This window comes from Solea solea, chromosome 3 (genome assembly GCF_958295425.1).
Source record: "Solea solea chromosome 3, fSolSol10.1, whole genome shotgun sequence".
Classification (NCBI taxonomy): Eukaryota; Metazoa; Chordata; class Actinopteri; order Pleuronectiformes; family Soleidae; genus Solea; species Solea solea.
Window position 1 is genome coordinate 23,744,673 of NC_081136.1, and position 15,411 is coordinate 23,760,083.

A 15,411-nucleotide genomic window follows, 5' to 3' on the forward strand; every position below is an offset into this window, starting at 1 on the left:
CAATACAGACCGATGGAGCAAGGGTGACTATTGTCTTTGGTTTGAGTCCTGAGGACTGATTAAGGTTTTTGTATCAATAGCTTAATAAAGTCATTTATATCATCTATTTATTTTCTTTCTGTCTTTTTCAATGGGGATATGGAGTAAGTTAAAAAAAATGTGTTCATATGATGTCTGTAAATGTACAATCTATGTGGTGCTGTTTGTAAAGTGTTTTAGGCTGAAAATAACATCAACATTTTGCCACATTATCCTCCAAACAATGTTTAAAAGGGTGTTTTTTAATGTTAATTTTTTCCACATTCACACCAATATTTGTTAACTTATGAATATAATAAATAGTTAAATCCAAATATTAAATGTTAAATTTAAATCTAAGTCCATGCATCCCTTTTCCACTGCTTTATCTTACACAGGAGGGTTGCAGAGGGTTGCTGTGCCAATCTCAGCTGACATAGCATAGGGTGATAGATGGTGTACACCCTGGATCAGTGGTCACCAACATGATGCCAGTGAGCAGTCATTAAGGTGCTTTAATGGCTGATGAAAATTTGACCTGACTGAGACACAGTATGTGTGTGTTTGTGCGTAAAAGACTGACAGAGAGAGACAGTTTAATAAAACAGAAAATGTGCATGTTTTGTTTTCATAGGATAATTGCATGTTGTATAAAATCACTAAAATATATTTGATATCGTTTATAAAAACTGTGATAATCATTAGGAGTAAGCACTGGAATTAATGTATATGCAATTGAATGCATAATATTCATCATTTAAATGGTAAATTGCATAAAATGTTAATAGGGTAGCCCTCCATATTATTCTCTACTCTTCAGGTAGCTCTCGGTCTCCAAAAGGTTTGTGACCCCTGCCATGGACAGGTCGCCAGTCTATAGCAGGGCCACATATAGAGACAAACAACCGTTCAACCATTCACTTTCACACCAAGGGTAAATTTAGAGTGTCCAATTTACCTAATCCCCATATTGCCTGGAGAAAACCCACGCATGTTTTGTGGAGAAGCTGTTCCCAATTTTCACAATTCCGTTCTGCTTCATGGCATCAAACTAGGTGTTTTGTTATTGTTTTGATTGAGCGACCCCTTTTGGCAGAAAAAACATGCTGTGTGTTCAAAAAAAGTTTCCATAAATATGTAACAAATCACATATGAGATATGTTTAAGGCCATGCCCCTACAGCTACCTCCTCCGCACTGATGGGTTGTGTGCAAAAATAAAGAACACTGAAAATATATAAAATGTGGTAACATTGTAATGAGTCTGCACTTGGATGAACCAGAGCAGTCATGAAATTACTTGTAGTCCCCAGCCTCCTCTTGCTTATGTTCTCCTGTTTTTCCTCTGCTGTGTCCTCCTCTCTGTATTCCTCTTGTCAGTTACGGGGACAGTTTGATCTAAATGGGATGCACAAACCTGGCGATGTGATCCTAGGTGGAATTTTCAGAATTCACTTCTTTCCAGCTTATCCTGACCTGTCTTTTACCTCAGAGCCACAACAGCCTGATTGCTATGGGTGAGTTGTGATGAAAACAGCACAAAGCTAATGAAGATAAATAACATTGATAAAATGTACTTTTGGTTTTGTATAGTTGTACATTTATTACATTATATATTGATGGTTTTTTTTATATTTTACTTTCCAGTATGATTCAGGTTGCTTATATTTACATGACTTCATTGTTTTTGCTGAATGTTATCATGTTTAATGATGTTTTTTAAATACTAAAATAGTAAACACGGACATTTCACTTCTACAATGTTTTGTATTAGTTTTGATGTTATAGGATTCAGGCTGGCTCAGTCCATGGCCTTTGCTATTGATGAGATCAACAGAAACTCCAACCTGCTGCCTAATGTGACTCTGGGATACAGTCTGTATGATAACTGCGTTCAACTAGGAACTGGATTTCGTGTGGCACTGACTTTAGTCAGTGGTCAAGAGAAGCAAGTTACAATGGAGGAGAGATGTTTAGGAACTCCTCCAGTCCTGGGGATTGTGGGTGATTCTGCCTCTTCAAATTCTATAGCAATTTCTACGGTTTTAGGTTTGTACAGAGTACCTATGGTAAGTCTTTCTAATCAATCATCATTGTGACAGAATTTTAAATTTTGTTCAAATTAAGTTAAATTTAATTAAATCAAATTAAATTAATTTAAATTATTAGTATTTCTTTAACCTGCATTTAATGAAGGTCTGACAGTTGAATATTCCACCTTAAAATATTGGAAAAAAATTGTTTGCAGGTGAGTTATTTTTCCACATGTTCCTGCCTGAGTGACAGACAAAAGTACCCATCTTTCTTTAGGACGATCCCGAGTGATGCTTTTCAGGTAAGAATCAATTTGCAAAATCAAAGTGGATAAAATAAATCACATATTGAAAATGTCCATATATACGACAATGAAAAATATACAATAGTGTATGTTTAGTGTGTTTATATATGTGGGGCAGCTATGTAGTAGGGGAAAGTAGGGGAACTTAGGGGCAATTTGATTTGCAGTAAGTTGCATATGGAAGTGAAAGCAAAACAGAATGTCAAATGCTTACTACTTATTAGGTGCATCAACAGCAGAGGGAACAAAAAATCCCATTGGTGACACATTTGTGGAGGCTTTACCTTTGCTCCGATGAGCATAAAGTGGAAGAGTAGTCACAGCATTTGATATTAGGCTTTTTTTTTTTAGTTGTTTGAGGTTGAGAAGGCAAACACCAGTAACATTGCAGCACAGTTTGAGCAGTTTTGTTTTGTTTCTGACAGTGAGTTGTCCAAACTAGCAAATAATATTAGAAAAAGTAACTTATTTTATTTGCCTATAGCCCTAGGTCTCATTTATAGAGTTGTGTGGTGTTAGGTATCCAACACTTAAAGACGGTGATTAAACATGAGTCTTTGATGAATCTGTTTAGCAGGATTTTTAGCGAAAGAGGATTTCAGCCTGTGCACTAATCCCTCTGCTCTGTGTCCACATAGGTGAATGCTATGATTCAGATTCTAAAACACTTTGGTTGGACTTGGGCAGGTCTGATTGTCAGTGGTGATGAATATGGAGTCCATGTTGCTCGATCCTTTCGCTCTGATCTGGGTCCAGCTGATGGAGTTTGTCTAGCTTACACAGAGAGTTTGCCCTGGGATGACGACCCTGCTCAACTAAGGAGAATAGTGAATGTTGTGAAGAAATCTACAGCTCGAGTGGTGATTGTGTTTGCACATGAGAGTCGTTTGGTCACCCTCATGAAAGAGGTAGGTGCTGATACAGTACATTTACAGATAACTTGGCATACAACTAAAGTAAAACTGAAATGTATTTTTATGTAACTATTAGTTGTCATGAAATGGATGTAAATGATGATGTTACACCTCTGACTTGAACTGAAGGTTCTGCCAGTAGTATTTTAGGGCAAGACAAGAACTCCCCACTCGACCACTTGGGCAGTCTCGGTTTCCCTTCCCTGAGACCTGGGAGCCTGAGCGTTCTGCACAGTATCTTAGTTGTTCCTCGGACTGCAATTCTCTGGACAGAGATCTTGGATATTGTTCGTGGAATCTGTTGGAGCCACTCTCACAGTCTGAGGGTTATAGTTCGTTATAGGGTTATAGATTTCCTATCAACACTGGGACCACAGTTGCCTTTACTCTCCACATCTTCTCTAGCTCCTCACTCAGCCTTTGATATTTCTCAGACTTCTCATGTTCCTTCATCTTGATTTTGCTGTCGCTTGCCACATCTATAACCACTGCCCTTTTCTTCTGGTTATTTTGGTTAGTCTGTCTGGATCTGGAAGTCCCGTAGGATCTTAGCCCTGTCTTTGACAAACACCTTTGCAGGTGTCTTCCATCTTGATCCTCTGACCTCCAGTCCATACACAGGGCAGATGTTCGTATTCCTTCCCAGCCAGCATCTAACACCCTGATGTGATGTGTTGCACTGTCTCGGGAGCATCCCTACACCTTGGGAACCTGTCTGACAATATGCGCACCTGACAGAGGGATTAATAATATAGTCAGTCCCGGTTCCTCTCACGCACACACGTACATGCCAGGGAGACAGCAAGGTCCGACTGCTCAACTAGTTTTAAAATTAACATAAAATAACATACAAAGCGTACCTGACAGAGGGATTAATAATACAGTCAGTCTCACACACCTCTCACACACACACACATACATCCCTGAAAAATGTAAAATGAAAAGAAAGTGCAGGTCAGCTAACAACGTGTAGCACTAGTCATTTTGTAAACAAAAAATTAAGTAATTAATTTGAAACAATGGTGGCGCTCATCGCGCATGCACCTACCAGGGAGACAGCGAGGTCCGACTGCTGAGAATCCACAGGGGTGCTGCATTTAATTACCATAGGACAAAGAAGTTTCCGTGTTGTGAGATGAGCTTTCTTTTTTATGGCAAGTGGAATCACACTACTTCTTAACTCCGTTACATTAGCAGGTCATAATTAGGGGCCATTTCCCTGATGTGTTCTTGGATGTAAGTTGTTTCATCCTTAGATAGTGGCTTTTACACTCATTAGTCCTCAGCCTCCCTCTTTCAGCTTAGTGTAAATCTTCAGTGTACAAGACTTACATGAAACCCTCCATGCATGGTGCAGAGCTTCCTTGTCTTGATGTCAGTGGCCTTGATATCTTCCTTTGACCAGGCAATTGTATCTGATTACTAATATCTCCATGAAGTAGTAGTAGCATCTCTGAGAAACCTACCTGAGTCTAGCTAATGGCTGACCAAATTTGACCTTCTCCACACTTTTGCTGTAATATCATGGGGTTGGAGCAATCCATGAGACTAAACCTGAGATGTTACTCAACAGGCCAATTAATGTGCTGCCAAACTATTTTTCAATTCAGGTCCCAGTTGTCTGGCCTTACAGCATCAATCAACTAGTGCCTCAAATGAAGGGGTGGTGTCTCCAACAAAAGGGCAATCTCCTCTTAAAGTTCCTTCAGATAGCTTTTCAGTACTTTTTTGCTTTTTACTAATTTATGCACTTTTCCAAGGCCAAGTTTTGTCAATACCTGGATAAAAAGTATACATTTATGTACAGAACCTATTAGTATTATTATGCAAAGTACAGGTGTTGAGGCAGAATGTGACAGGCCTGCAGTGGATGGCCAGTGAAGCCTGGACATCAGGCACTTCACTCCAGACTCCCCACCTCATGCCGTACCTTGGTGGAACACTGGGAATCGCCATTCGTCGAGGAGAAATGCCAGGGCTCAGGGACTTCCTGTTACAAATACGTCCTGTCCTAAACTACACGATCAGCGGAAATAGCATAGTGAGAATTAAATGTTTCAATGTGACATTGTACATTGTACATATAAAAATGATACAGTGACATTATTTCAAAACCTCAAATCCTAAATATTTTTCAGGTGAATCGTTTTTGGGAACACGCATTTCAATGTAGTTTTGCATCACCTTCAGTGGGTTGGGTGAAAGCTGGAGGAGAATTATGCACTGGACAGGAAGTTCTAGAGAATGTGGAGACAGAGTTCCTGGATGTCTCAGACCTCAGGCCAGAATATAATGTGTATAAGGCTGTGTACGCTCTGGCATATGCTCTTGATGACATACTGCAGTGTGAGCCAGGGAGAGGACCTTTCAGCAACAACACCTGTGCTCATTTAGAAAGACTGGAGCCATGGCAGGTGAGATATCAGTTTATACTCCATCTCTTAATTTCACAGTCAGAGTCATTTGTTTTTCTTTTAGAGATAATGAAATGCGTGCAATTAATTAATTGAATGCTAATAACAATTAGAAAAAGAATTGAGCTAAATCCTATTTATTAGGCTTGTAGAGAATAGATAATTTACTGTACTGAATTAGTGCCAACATTGTAATATAAGTAATTATATTATATAATGTATTATATTTGCACATACCCCAGTCAGTTATAGTACATTTTATTTCTCAATGTAACCCATCCTCATTACTCACTAATAGTGAACACATAAACCAGGTACAGGAGGAGTGGGCAGCACACATCTACATCTGGTTAGCCATTGGGGTTGAGTGTCTTGCTTAGGGACACCTCAAGCCTTGAACCCTCCAGTTACAAGATCTATACCTTTCCATTTCGCTCTGAGCTGCCCAGAATGTATGTCAGAGAGAGTTTCGGGTTGTTGGTTTCACCTGCGTCAAGTTATGAAAGCTGGTCATTAGAGTCCGCTTCTTATATCCAATGTCTAATAGCCCTTTCACACTGGCAGGGCTCTCTTTACTTCTGCCTAAGTAAAGCAGAGTAACCTCCTCGCACTTCAAAAGTGTCAAAAGACCACAAAGGTGGGTTCTTTGGTGATGTTGGTGGCTCTCTTGAGGCAGCGGGACGGGTACAGGTCCTTGATTGATGGTTGGGCTGATCTGGTGATCTTCTCTGCTGTCCTCATCACCCTTTGTAGGGCCTTCTGGTCAGCTGCAGACTGAGAGGCTGCTGGTGAGGATGCTCGCAATAGCACCCTTGTAAAAGGTGGTGAGTGCAGAAAGGGGGAGGTCAGCTCTCCTCATCCTGTGAAGGAAGTGGAAGCTTGCTGTGCCTTCTTGACTAGGGAGGTGGTGTTAGTGTACCATGTCAGATCATCTGTGATATGCACCCCCAAGAACATGGTGCTTTTCACAGACTACACAGCACTATCATCGGTAAGGAAGTCTAGTAACCAGTTGCATAGTCGGGTGCTGATGCCTATTGCATATTATTCGCCAGGTGTTGACTGTGTTGAAGGCGGAGCTGAAGTCAATGAACAGCATCCGTGCATAACTATTTTTTTTTCCAGTTGAGCCAGGCATAGGTGGAGGGCTGTTGCTATGGCATCATCAGTAGAACGTTTGGGATGGTGTTCGAACTGGACAAGGAGACTGGATGTTATATGGGCCTTGACCAACCTTACAGAGGGCATGGTGTATCTGCATTGCTCCCAGATGCCTCTAATTGAGTATCTGTAGGAGGTTAGGTCTTTAGAGCCCTGTGCATTATGTGGATGTTTTGGTGCATGTTCAGGTATGAAATAGGAGATCTCTGCTTGTATGAGCTTTAGGAAGGGTGAAATTGTGTGAGTCAGGAATACCCTGACTATGCTAACATCCAATGACCAAGATATGTGGACTGTTTGTTGCTTACATTGTTCCTCAACCAATGTAACCAATGTGAACCAGCTACCAAAAAAACAACATATGTTTTTCAAAAAGGGCATTTCTGGGCATGCCTCTGTACATCCCAAGACATGGTTTTAATGCCATATGTGACGTCTTCCAAATTATGTTAACCCCACCTTTTCACGTCTGGATGTAAATAGTCAAGAGAATCACTATTTACACAGGTGTGACTGGAAACAGTACACTCGTGAAAAAAGATCTCTGCTTTTAAAACACACCCTGAGCTGACCCACCAAACATGTATCTTCACTATGGTCTTACACAATCATAACATTTCCCGCTATAAATATACAAATACTGACTCACATCTTCATACAGCACTCTATTCCAGCCTCCAAAGAGCAAATTGGGAAATTACGTTTTTGAAATTGTAGTTTTTTTGTTTGTTTTTTTATTATGATTAATAGGAGGATACATTAAGAAATACTGCTAACATGGGTCCAGCATAATGTTTGAATTGCTGTGGTGTTTATGGCTTGTTTAGAGTAAATGAATTACTGCTTGTACATAAATTATTTTGTAAATACTTTTTCGTAAATAATTGTTGGGATTTGGGTTTCTGTATTTGGAGGGAGATGAGCACAGTAAACACTGTCTTTGCATTAGACTCAACCATTGTGTTTTTGGATGGGCTGGATTAAGAACCCTACAGCAAACTATCAAAACCCAGCTGTCAATGTTGTCCTCCAGTGAGGTTAGGCTGAGGAGTTGCTCCTCAATAAATGCATATTTACTGAGGATCATGGGGAAGCTCAAAAACATAATAGTGTTCACAAAACCAATAATGTTGAGTTCTCCCACCTGTAGGAGTACAACCAATTTTTTAGAGAAAATTCTTCAATGATGTTGATTTCTTTGTTGTGTTTGGAGATGTTAATGACCATTTCATGGTTTTCTTTCTGTGCCTAATCCTGATATCCAAAGCTTATGTATTATTTGGAAAAGGTCAACTTCACAACAACATTTGGTGATCAAGTGTCATTTGATGACAATGGTGATGTCTTACCAATATATGACATCATGAACTGGGTGTGGCTCCCTGATGGAACAACTAATGTTCAAAGAGTGGGTGAGGTTAAGAGGTCAGCCTTCAAAGGTGAAGAACTCACACTGGATGAAGATAAAATCTTCTGGAACTTTGAATCTAAACAGGTTAGTTTTGATATACATTCATGTTGCCTGTGGACAAGTCATTTTAGATTATTCGGAAAAGTATTGATATCTCTCAACTCAGCCTCCTCGGTCAGTGTGCAGTGAGAGCTGTCCTCCAGGTACCCGCATGGCCAGAAAGAAAGGGGAACCTGTGTGTTGTTTTGACTGTGTCCCTTGTTCTGAGGGAAAGATCAGCAATACAACTGGTGAGTGTGAAGTTTTAAACGCCATAGTCCAGACATGTTGTACAAACAATCATCATTTCCCTCTTCTCAGACTCCATGGAGTGCACCAGTTGTACAGAAGATTTCTGGTCCAGCCCCCAGCGTGACCAGTGTGTTCCTAAGAGAACAGAGTTCCTCTCCTACCATGAGCCTCTGGGTATCTGCTTAACAACCACCTCACTGTTGGGCACATTTATCTGTGTTGTTGTTCTGGGCATCTTCATCCATCATCGCAGCACACCTATAGTTCGTGCCAACAATTCAGAACTCAGTTTTCTTCTCTTGGTGTCACTCAAACTGTGTTTCTTGTGTTCATTGCTCTTCATTGGACGACCCAGACCGTGGACTTGCCAACTAAGACATGCAGCATTTGGGATCAGCTTTGTGCTTTGTGTCTCATGTATCCTGGTGAAAACCATGGTGGTTCTAGCTGTGTTCAGGGCCTCCAAACCAGGAGGGGAGTCCAGTCTCAAGTGGTTTGGTGCTGTGCAGCAGAGAGGGACAGTTCTGGTTCTGACTTCTGTTCAAGCAGCAATCTGCACTGTCTGGCTTGTCTCGGCTTCACCAGTGCCTCATAAAAACACCCAGTATCACAGTGACAAAATAGTTTATGAGTGTGCAGTTGGGTCCATCGTTGGTTTTGCAGTTTTACTTGGTTATATTGGTCTACTGGCTGTCCTCAGTTGTTTGTTAGCTTTTCTAGCAAGGAATCTTCCAGACAGTTTCAATGAGGCCAAACTCATCACTTTCAGCATGCTGATCTTCTGTGCAGTGTGGGTGGCCTTTGTCCCTGCTTATATCAGCTCACCAGGCAAATATGCAGATGCAGTGGAGGTATTTGCCATCCTGGCCTCTAGTTTTGGCCTCTTGGTGGCATTGTTTGGACCCAAATGTTATATAATCCTGTTGAGACCAGAGAGAAACACAAAGAAAGCCATAATGGGTCGAGGTATTGACACATGAAAACCGCAAACTATTATTAAATTCTCTTTTTATAGTTCAATAATCCAAGTACAGAAGAATATGTTTTTCGATTGAGTGAGAAGGTTGATGGTGAATAGTCTACATCACATTTAGTCATATATGCATTGATTAAGAAATGTCATATTTTGTCCTCACAACGAGAGAGAGCCATAGTGTGCATTGCAACAAAGTAGTCATCACACTACATTTATTGTAATTTATTAAAATTGGAACATAATTTGAATGCCATTTTCCCTCTGCGTGTTTGTGTGGGATTCAGACAGATGGAGTGAGGCGGACTATTGTCTTTGGTTTGAGTTCTGAGTCCTTAATTATGCAGACTCATCCCGTTTCTGAGAGAATCATGGCTCAACAAGTCAAATCAACTTTATTTCTAAAGCACATTCAAGGGCTGACTGTAGTGCTTTACAAAGTAATAGGTACAACACCACGGAGCAAAGCATAAAAAATAAAACATGAAACATGATTCTCAATAGTGGGGGCAGATTTAATATAAATGAGTAAACCATTCCATAGTATCAGTGTCTCAGATATGAGTTGTGTTCATTTAGATTTCATTGAAAAAGTAGCATATTTACTTTAATAGGGTTTTTCACCTGAAGGTTATTCTGGGTGATTTTAAAGATGTTGATGCTGATGTAAAACAAAAAAATACATTGGAATTTTACAATTTTACATTTTACATCTACTATAACCAGAACAAATATGGAATGGGGATACTCAATTCCATATTTAGTCATCTATGTAGATAATTAATTCACATTTAAACACCACATTTATTTTACCTGCAAGCTACATAAAAAGACAGTCTGTTTTTAAACCAAAATCAGAATCAGGTTTATTGCCAGGTAAAGTCTACAGAGTACTAGGAATTTGTTCTGGCCATTGGTGCACATATAGGATAAGAAGACAGAAAAAAAATAATATAAGCATAATAAAATAAAAAAGATTTAGATTTAGATTTAGCAATATGGGAACTGTGCTAACCACTACACCAACAGTGAGGCCCTTTCTGCAGAACAAACATCATTTAATCAACCACACTTCATTACTAGAGAAAACCTTTACACCCTTCTCTCACAGAGAGAAGAAATCATATTTAGCAGGGATATCGTGGAATCTCCTGCAGTATGATCTAAAACTTAATTCTCTTGGAGCATTTGGTCATTTATGGTATTTATCAAACGACATCGACTAACATGCAACTGTTTGTTTTGTTTGGTACGATAGTGTCTTTATGTGATTTGTCTGATGTTTGCTTAATGTTTTTCTTCATGCTCGATATATAGAGCACACTCATCTATGACTCGCCAGATTAATACCTGGTTCCCTACATCTCTATCGTAAATCACAACAAAATTATGCAAGCATCCAATCAAATGTATTTATAAAGCACATTTAAAAACAACAGAGTTGACCAAATTGCTGTACAGTGATAAAGCAAACATTTAAAAACATTAAACACTAATAGAACACAAAACACTCAACAAGTGAAAGGCAAAAACATAGGACATAAATGGTAAAACTCACACTGAGTCATATGACAAAGAGAAAAGATTATTGTTTAAAAGATGTGGCCTGCTTTTGGGAATAACCACGAGCAGCTGATCTTAGGGACCGTGAAAGAATGTATAAGTATACTACAGTATTATGACCCCTATGAAACATGAGAGTGAAAAAGGAAATATCCCGCACTACTAGTTATTATTATTGTCTTTTTTATATTTTATTGTTACACAGCAAATTTCTGGAGTTAAACAAAAAAGTGTTAGTGTTAGATTTTGGGAGTATATTCTCTACATTTAACTCGGTGTTCATTTATTGGGTGTTGAGGAGCCTGATTCAACACTACACCTGAGTTAAGTTAACAGCTTTGTCGCTGTGCTCCACTCAGCTTTTTTCATTTGGACTTCACCATGACTCTTGAGTCAGGTAAAAGTGTGATTTTACTTCTCAAACTAATGTATAAGGCTGTGCATGACTTTAAGACAATAAGAGGATGTATAATAACGGTACATTTGTATATTTTGTCGTAGACTGTGATGGCCAAACTTGCTAACAGCTAGCTGCTGAAGTTTGCCCCAAACTTGTCAGACCATGCGTTTGCACTTCGAGCATGGAATTAACATCACACTCGTCATAACTGATATTTCTTTTTGTATTTTAAGTTAATATTTGCCTACACTGTTTCTTGTCGTGTCAACATATACTGAACAGTTACGTTGTTGTTTCCTTAGTTGACCCGGCAGAAGGGGACCTGTGAGGGAATTACAACACAGTAAGGCTTTATTTATTTATCTACAAATAAAAAAATCACCGCGACTGTCTCTCTCACATGAGAGGCTGTTGAACGTAAATGGTGGAGACACAGTCGCCGTATTTGCTAAACCTAACAAGCAGTAGTGTTGTTTGAAACTGTTCTTTACTGTCACGTGTTGTGATGTTGTGTCACTGTGTGAAACTAAGTCTGTCTGGATGTCAGGGAATGTGTTAGTGATGTGTCGTTAGTGAACGATTCGCTCAATATGAACTCCTCTTTTATGTGACTCGGGAGCAATGAGTTGATTCGTTCATTTTCATGCAGTACCTTCCTTCGCCACATGGCAGGCAGCTGCATAAGCTCAGTCAGCAGGACAGGAAACAGAAATGATTAGTTCATGACTCACTCAACTGTGCGTCCGTCCTCAGGTCCTCGTTCATTTGTCACGTGACAGCTACCTAGTCACCGTCATGCTGTTAAACAATAATGGCAGGAAGGATACAGGACACAACGTTTTCATATGGTTTGAATTGCTTGTGGCATTTTTTTTATTATACTTTGTCATCTGAAGCAAACCATGTTGCCTTCAGTGTTAAGTGTAACTGGAAGAGGTCAGCTTCTCTGGTGTTAAGAGATCTTTTGGAATGAAAATGTGCTAGTTCTTGATCGTCCTTGGCACCGTACTGTATTTGGCAGTTTTGTGTTTGTTAATTTGGGATTGTATGTACCCTGGAACCTAATGTTGTTGTTTGTGGTCCTCAGATTTTACACTACTGCAGCAAGATGGTGAAGGGTCTTTCTGCCCAAGTCTAACAAATGCAGTGTCCCTCTCAAGCAGTCTAAGCAGTCCAGCAAGTGATCACTTGCTCAAATGATTCAGCCTGTCAGGGACAGCACCCGTGCAAAAAATGTAATCTTATAGCTTCCATACTGTTCTTGTTGCCCTTTCTTCAAAGCCCAGCTTAATTATGTCTTAATGTTGTTGGTAATTGTTGTTTTGTATTTTATACCATTTGTATTTAGGCAGTGGAGCAAATTCTCACTTCTAAGCCTGCAGGGATGACTGATCAAAGAGTATGAAGAGACCGGGAGTTTGAAAGATTCCACCCGGCGTTTAATGGTGAACATCATTGTGGCTCACATACGTGAAAAGGAAGGGTAAGACTTGTGTCGCTCTTCCCATCTTTGAAGGACCCTTACTCAAAAAAGGTACATGTGAGTTTGCATTTTAACCATGGTCTAAAATATTGGTGGCAGTTACGTTTTGGTCTGCATTCTGCACTTGGCGTGTCAAGACTGTGCAACGTCAGTCCAGAACCACATCTACATCCCATAACAGAGTAGAGCTAAAAGGTGGTCCCACATAGTCAAGAACACTTAGTTCCATAGATGACCAGCAGATAAATATGATGATGCTCTGTCGAGTCTGTACACATTTTTGCAAACTACTCTGTACAACAGAAGAAACTCCAAGAGTCAAAGAGCGAAGCGCAAAGTTGTTGAACAAGCAGTAATTAGCTTATCCAGCAAAAATGCTCAGATGTTTCATTTGTGCTTCATCCTTTGGTACAACTTTACTTTTGTTCACGCACCTCAAACTAATTCATGGGATGTACCCTGGGAAAAAGTTGAGACTAAAATGTAGGCTGTTGTTTATAATTTTCAAGTTATTCTGGATTTAGAAGACACTTGATAAAGATACATGCCTCTAACACCTGTGGGCCTCCTGAGACCCCCTCTAGCCACGACAGCCTATATGACACACCCTCTACTTCATCCCAAATTATTGAGGCAGGGACTTCAGTGTCAACTTACAGCAATGATATGTGTGCCTCCATTATAGCCAAAACTTTTGGGAAGTGGAGTACCAAATACTGTACTTTCTACCATTGAGAATTTAGAGGAATGTGTGGGAGATTTGCAGTCTAATATTCAGGACCAAGTGTTGAACATACTTTCAGGTGACAACCCCTCCAGATCAGCCATAGAAGAGTTATTTAAAAGCATGGACAACCCTTTTAACCAATTGAATTCTGATAGCAAGTGGAAGAAATATTTCAGGGAAAAATGGGATATAGTACAGCCAGTTGAACTGCGCCTAGGCGTAAGGTATGATTTCAGAAGGAATAACAAAACAGGAAACTATGAGCAAGTTCCAATTAATGACAAGTTCATATATATTCCAATATTGAAAACGCTCCAGTTAATTTCTGGGAATGAAAATATTTGTGCGATGATGCAAACGTGTGCAGAGAGACAAATATGAGGACTTCTGTGATGGAAGCTACTTCAAAAATCACTCTTTTTTCGAGTAGTAAATTTGCCCTCCAAATCCAGTTGTATTATGATGAATTTGAGTGTGCAAATCCTCTTGGTTCAAAAAAAGGTATACATAACGTTGGCTGCCTTTACTTCATCCTTCGAAATCTTTCCCCCAGGGTGAATTCAGTCTCAATGAACATTCATCTGGTGTCATTGTTTCAACCCTTAGTAAAGGACTTGAAAATATTAGAGACTTCTGGGGTTGCTGCTCCATTTTCTGAGGTTTCTGTACATGGTACACTTGCACAAATGACTGGTCATAACATGGCAATACGTAGCATTCTTGGAGTCATTTAGTGCAAATTGTTTCTGTAGATTTTGCTGAACGGATAAATCGTCAGCTCAGTCAGTTTTCTCAGAAGATGACCCACATGTGACTTTAAGATCACCAGCTCTGAATGATCAACTTTATACTAGTTTGGTAGATGACCCTACATTAACCTCTTCATTTGGCATCAAGAGAAAGAGCATACTTAATATATTGCAATATTTCATTGTTGCTGAAAATTATGCTGTTGACATCATGCATGATATTTTGAAAGGGTTTGGTCAATATGAGGTCAAATTGTTATTTCTGTATTTGACTGAACATTTCATCTCTAAAGAAAGCTGTATGCTTTTGATTATGGTTATCTGGACCATGAGATTCAAAGCCAAACACACATTTTTCGAAGACTGTGTGAAGATCTTCAAGAATTTGACATTATCACTTGCAAAGAAACACCAGTTTGCAGTAGCTTCTTCAAAAGCAGTTGAATCTGGTCCAGTCAAACTGTGCTTGAAGCGCTGCAGAAGATATAGAAGATATAGCTGTATATCTTCACAGTGATTCACTCTGTCAGACTCACAAACTTTGTGTGGAGTGTGGAGTTGAATATCGTATTGGCCTCTTCGTTTGTTATCTTGTCAGACATTTGTGCGATGCTTTTATACAATGTTTGAACTTTCTGCACTACAGAGAGATGTGGTACTGACTGTTTTAGCTGCTATTAAAGCAGTTTGTTTTAAATGTGAAATAGGGGACGCACAGCTAAATCACAATATGATGTTTATTGTGATTTGTAAACATGTTTACAGTTTGTCATTCAAAATGTTACACATAGAGTTTGAGTAAAAATGTGTGGTAAGGAATGTTTTCTGTAGTCATTTTCACCTAAAAAAATATTTGTGGTTTTAAATATTGAGAGTTGTGGTGAGAGTTGTATTTTACCCCACATGGGATTAGTATTTTAACTCCCACAAGTATTCAGTTTTAACTCCAGAAAAGAGTTAAAAAATAGAA

General features: G+C 39.4%; 1 protein-coding gene across 1 annotated transcript; it reads left to right on the forward strand.

Annotated features, from left to right (window-relative positions):
* The first annotated feature begins 1,361 nt into the window (after nucleotides 1-1,361).
* On the forward strand, nucleotides 1,362-9,714 carry LOC131457323 (extracellular calcium-sensing receptor-like). Its single transcript, XM_058626296.1, has 9 exons — nucleotides 1,362-1,534; nucleotides 1,792-2,086; nucleotides 2,266-2,352; nucleotides 2,994-3,263; nucleotides 5,107-5,310; nucleotides 5,408-5,683; nucleotides 8,112-8,339; nucleotides 8,422-8,545; nucleotides 8,616-9,714. Exons 1-9 carry the CDS (start codon nucleotides 1,425-1,427, stop codon nucleotides 9,524-9,526), a joined length of 2,505 nt encoding a protein of 834 aa, XP_058482279.1. The 5' UTR covers nucleotides 1,362-1,424; the 3' UTR covers nucleotides 9,527-9,714.
* The last annotated feature ends 5,697 nt before the right edge of the window (nucleotides 9,715-15,411 follow it).

Bases quoted from the DNA above. Each gene is read 5' to 3' on its own strand.
- LOC131457323 (XM_058626296.1), top strand. From the start codon at position 1,425: ATGCACAAACCTGGCGATGTGATCCTAGGTGGAATTTTCAGAATTCAC. The intron at 1,535-1,791 runs GTGAGTTGTGAT...GTTTTGTATTAG, and splicing joins CAACAGCCTGATTGCTATGG to TTTTGATGTTATAGGATTCA. The intron at 2,087-2,265 runs GTAAGTCTTTCT...AATTGTTTGCAG, and splicing joins GTTTGTACAGAGTACCTATG to GTGAGTTATTTTTCCACATG.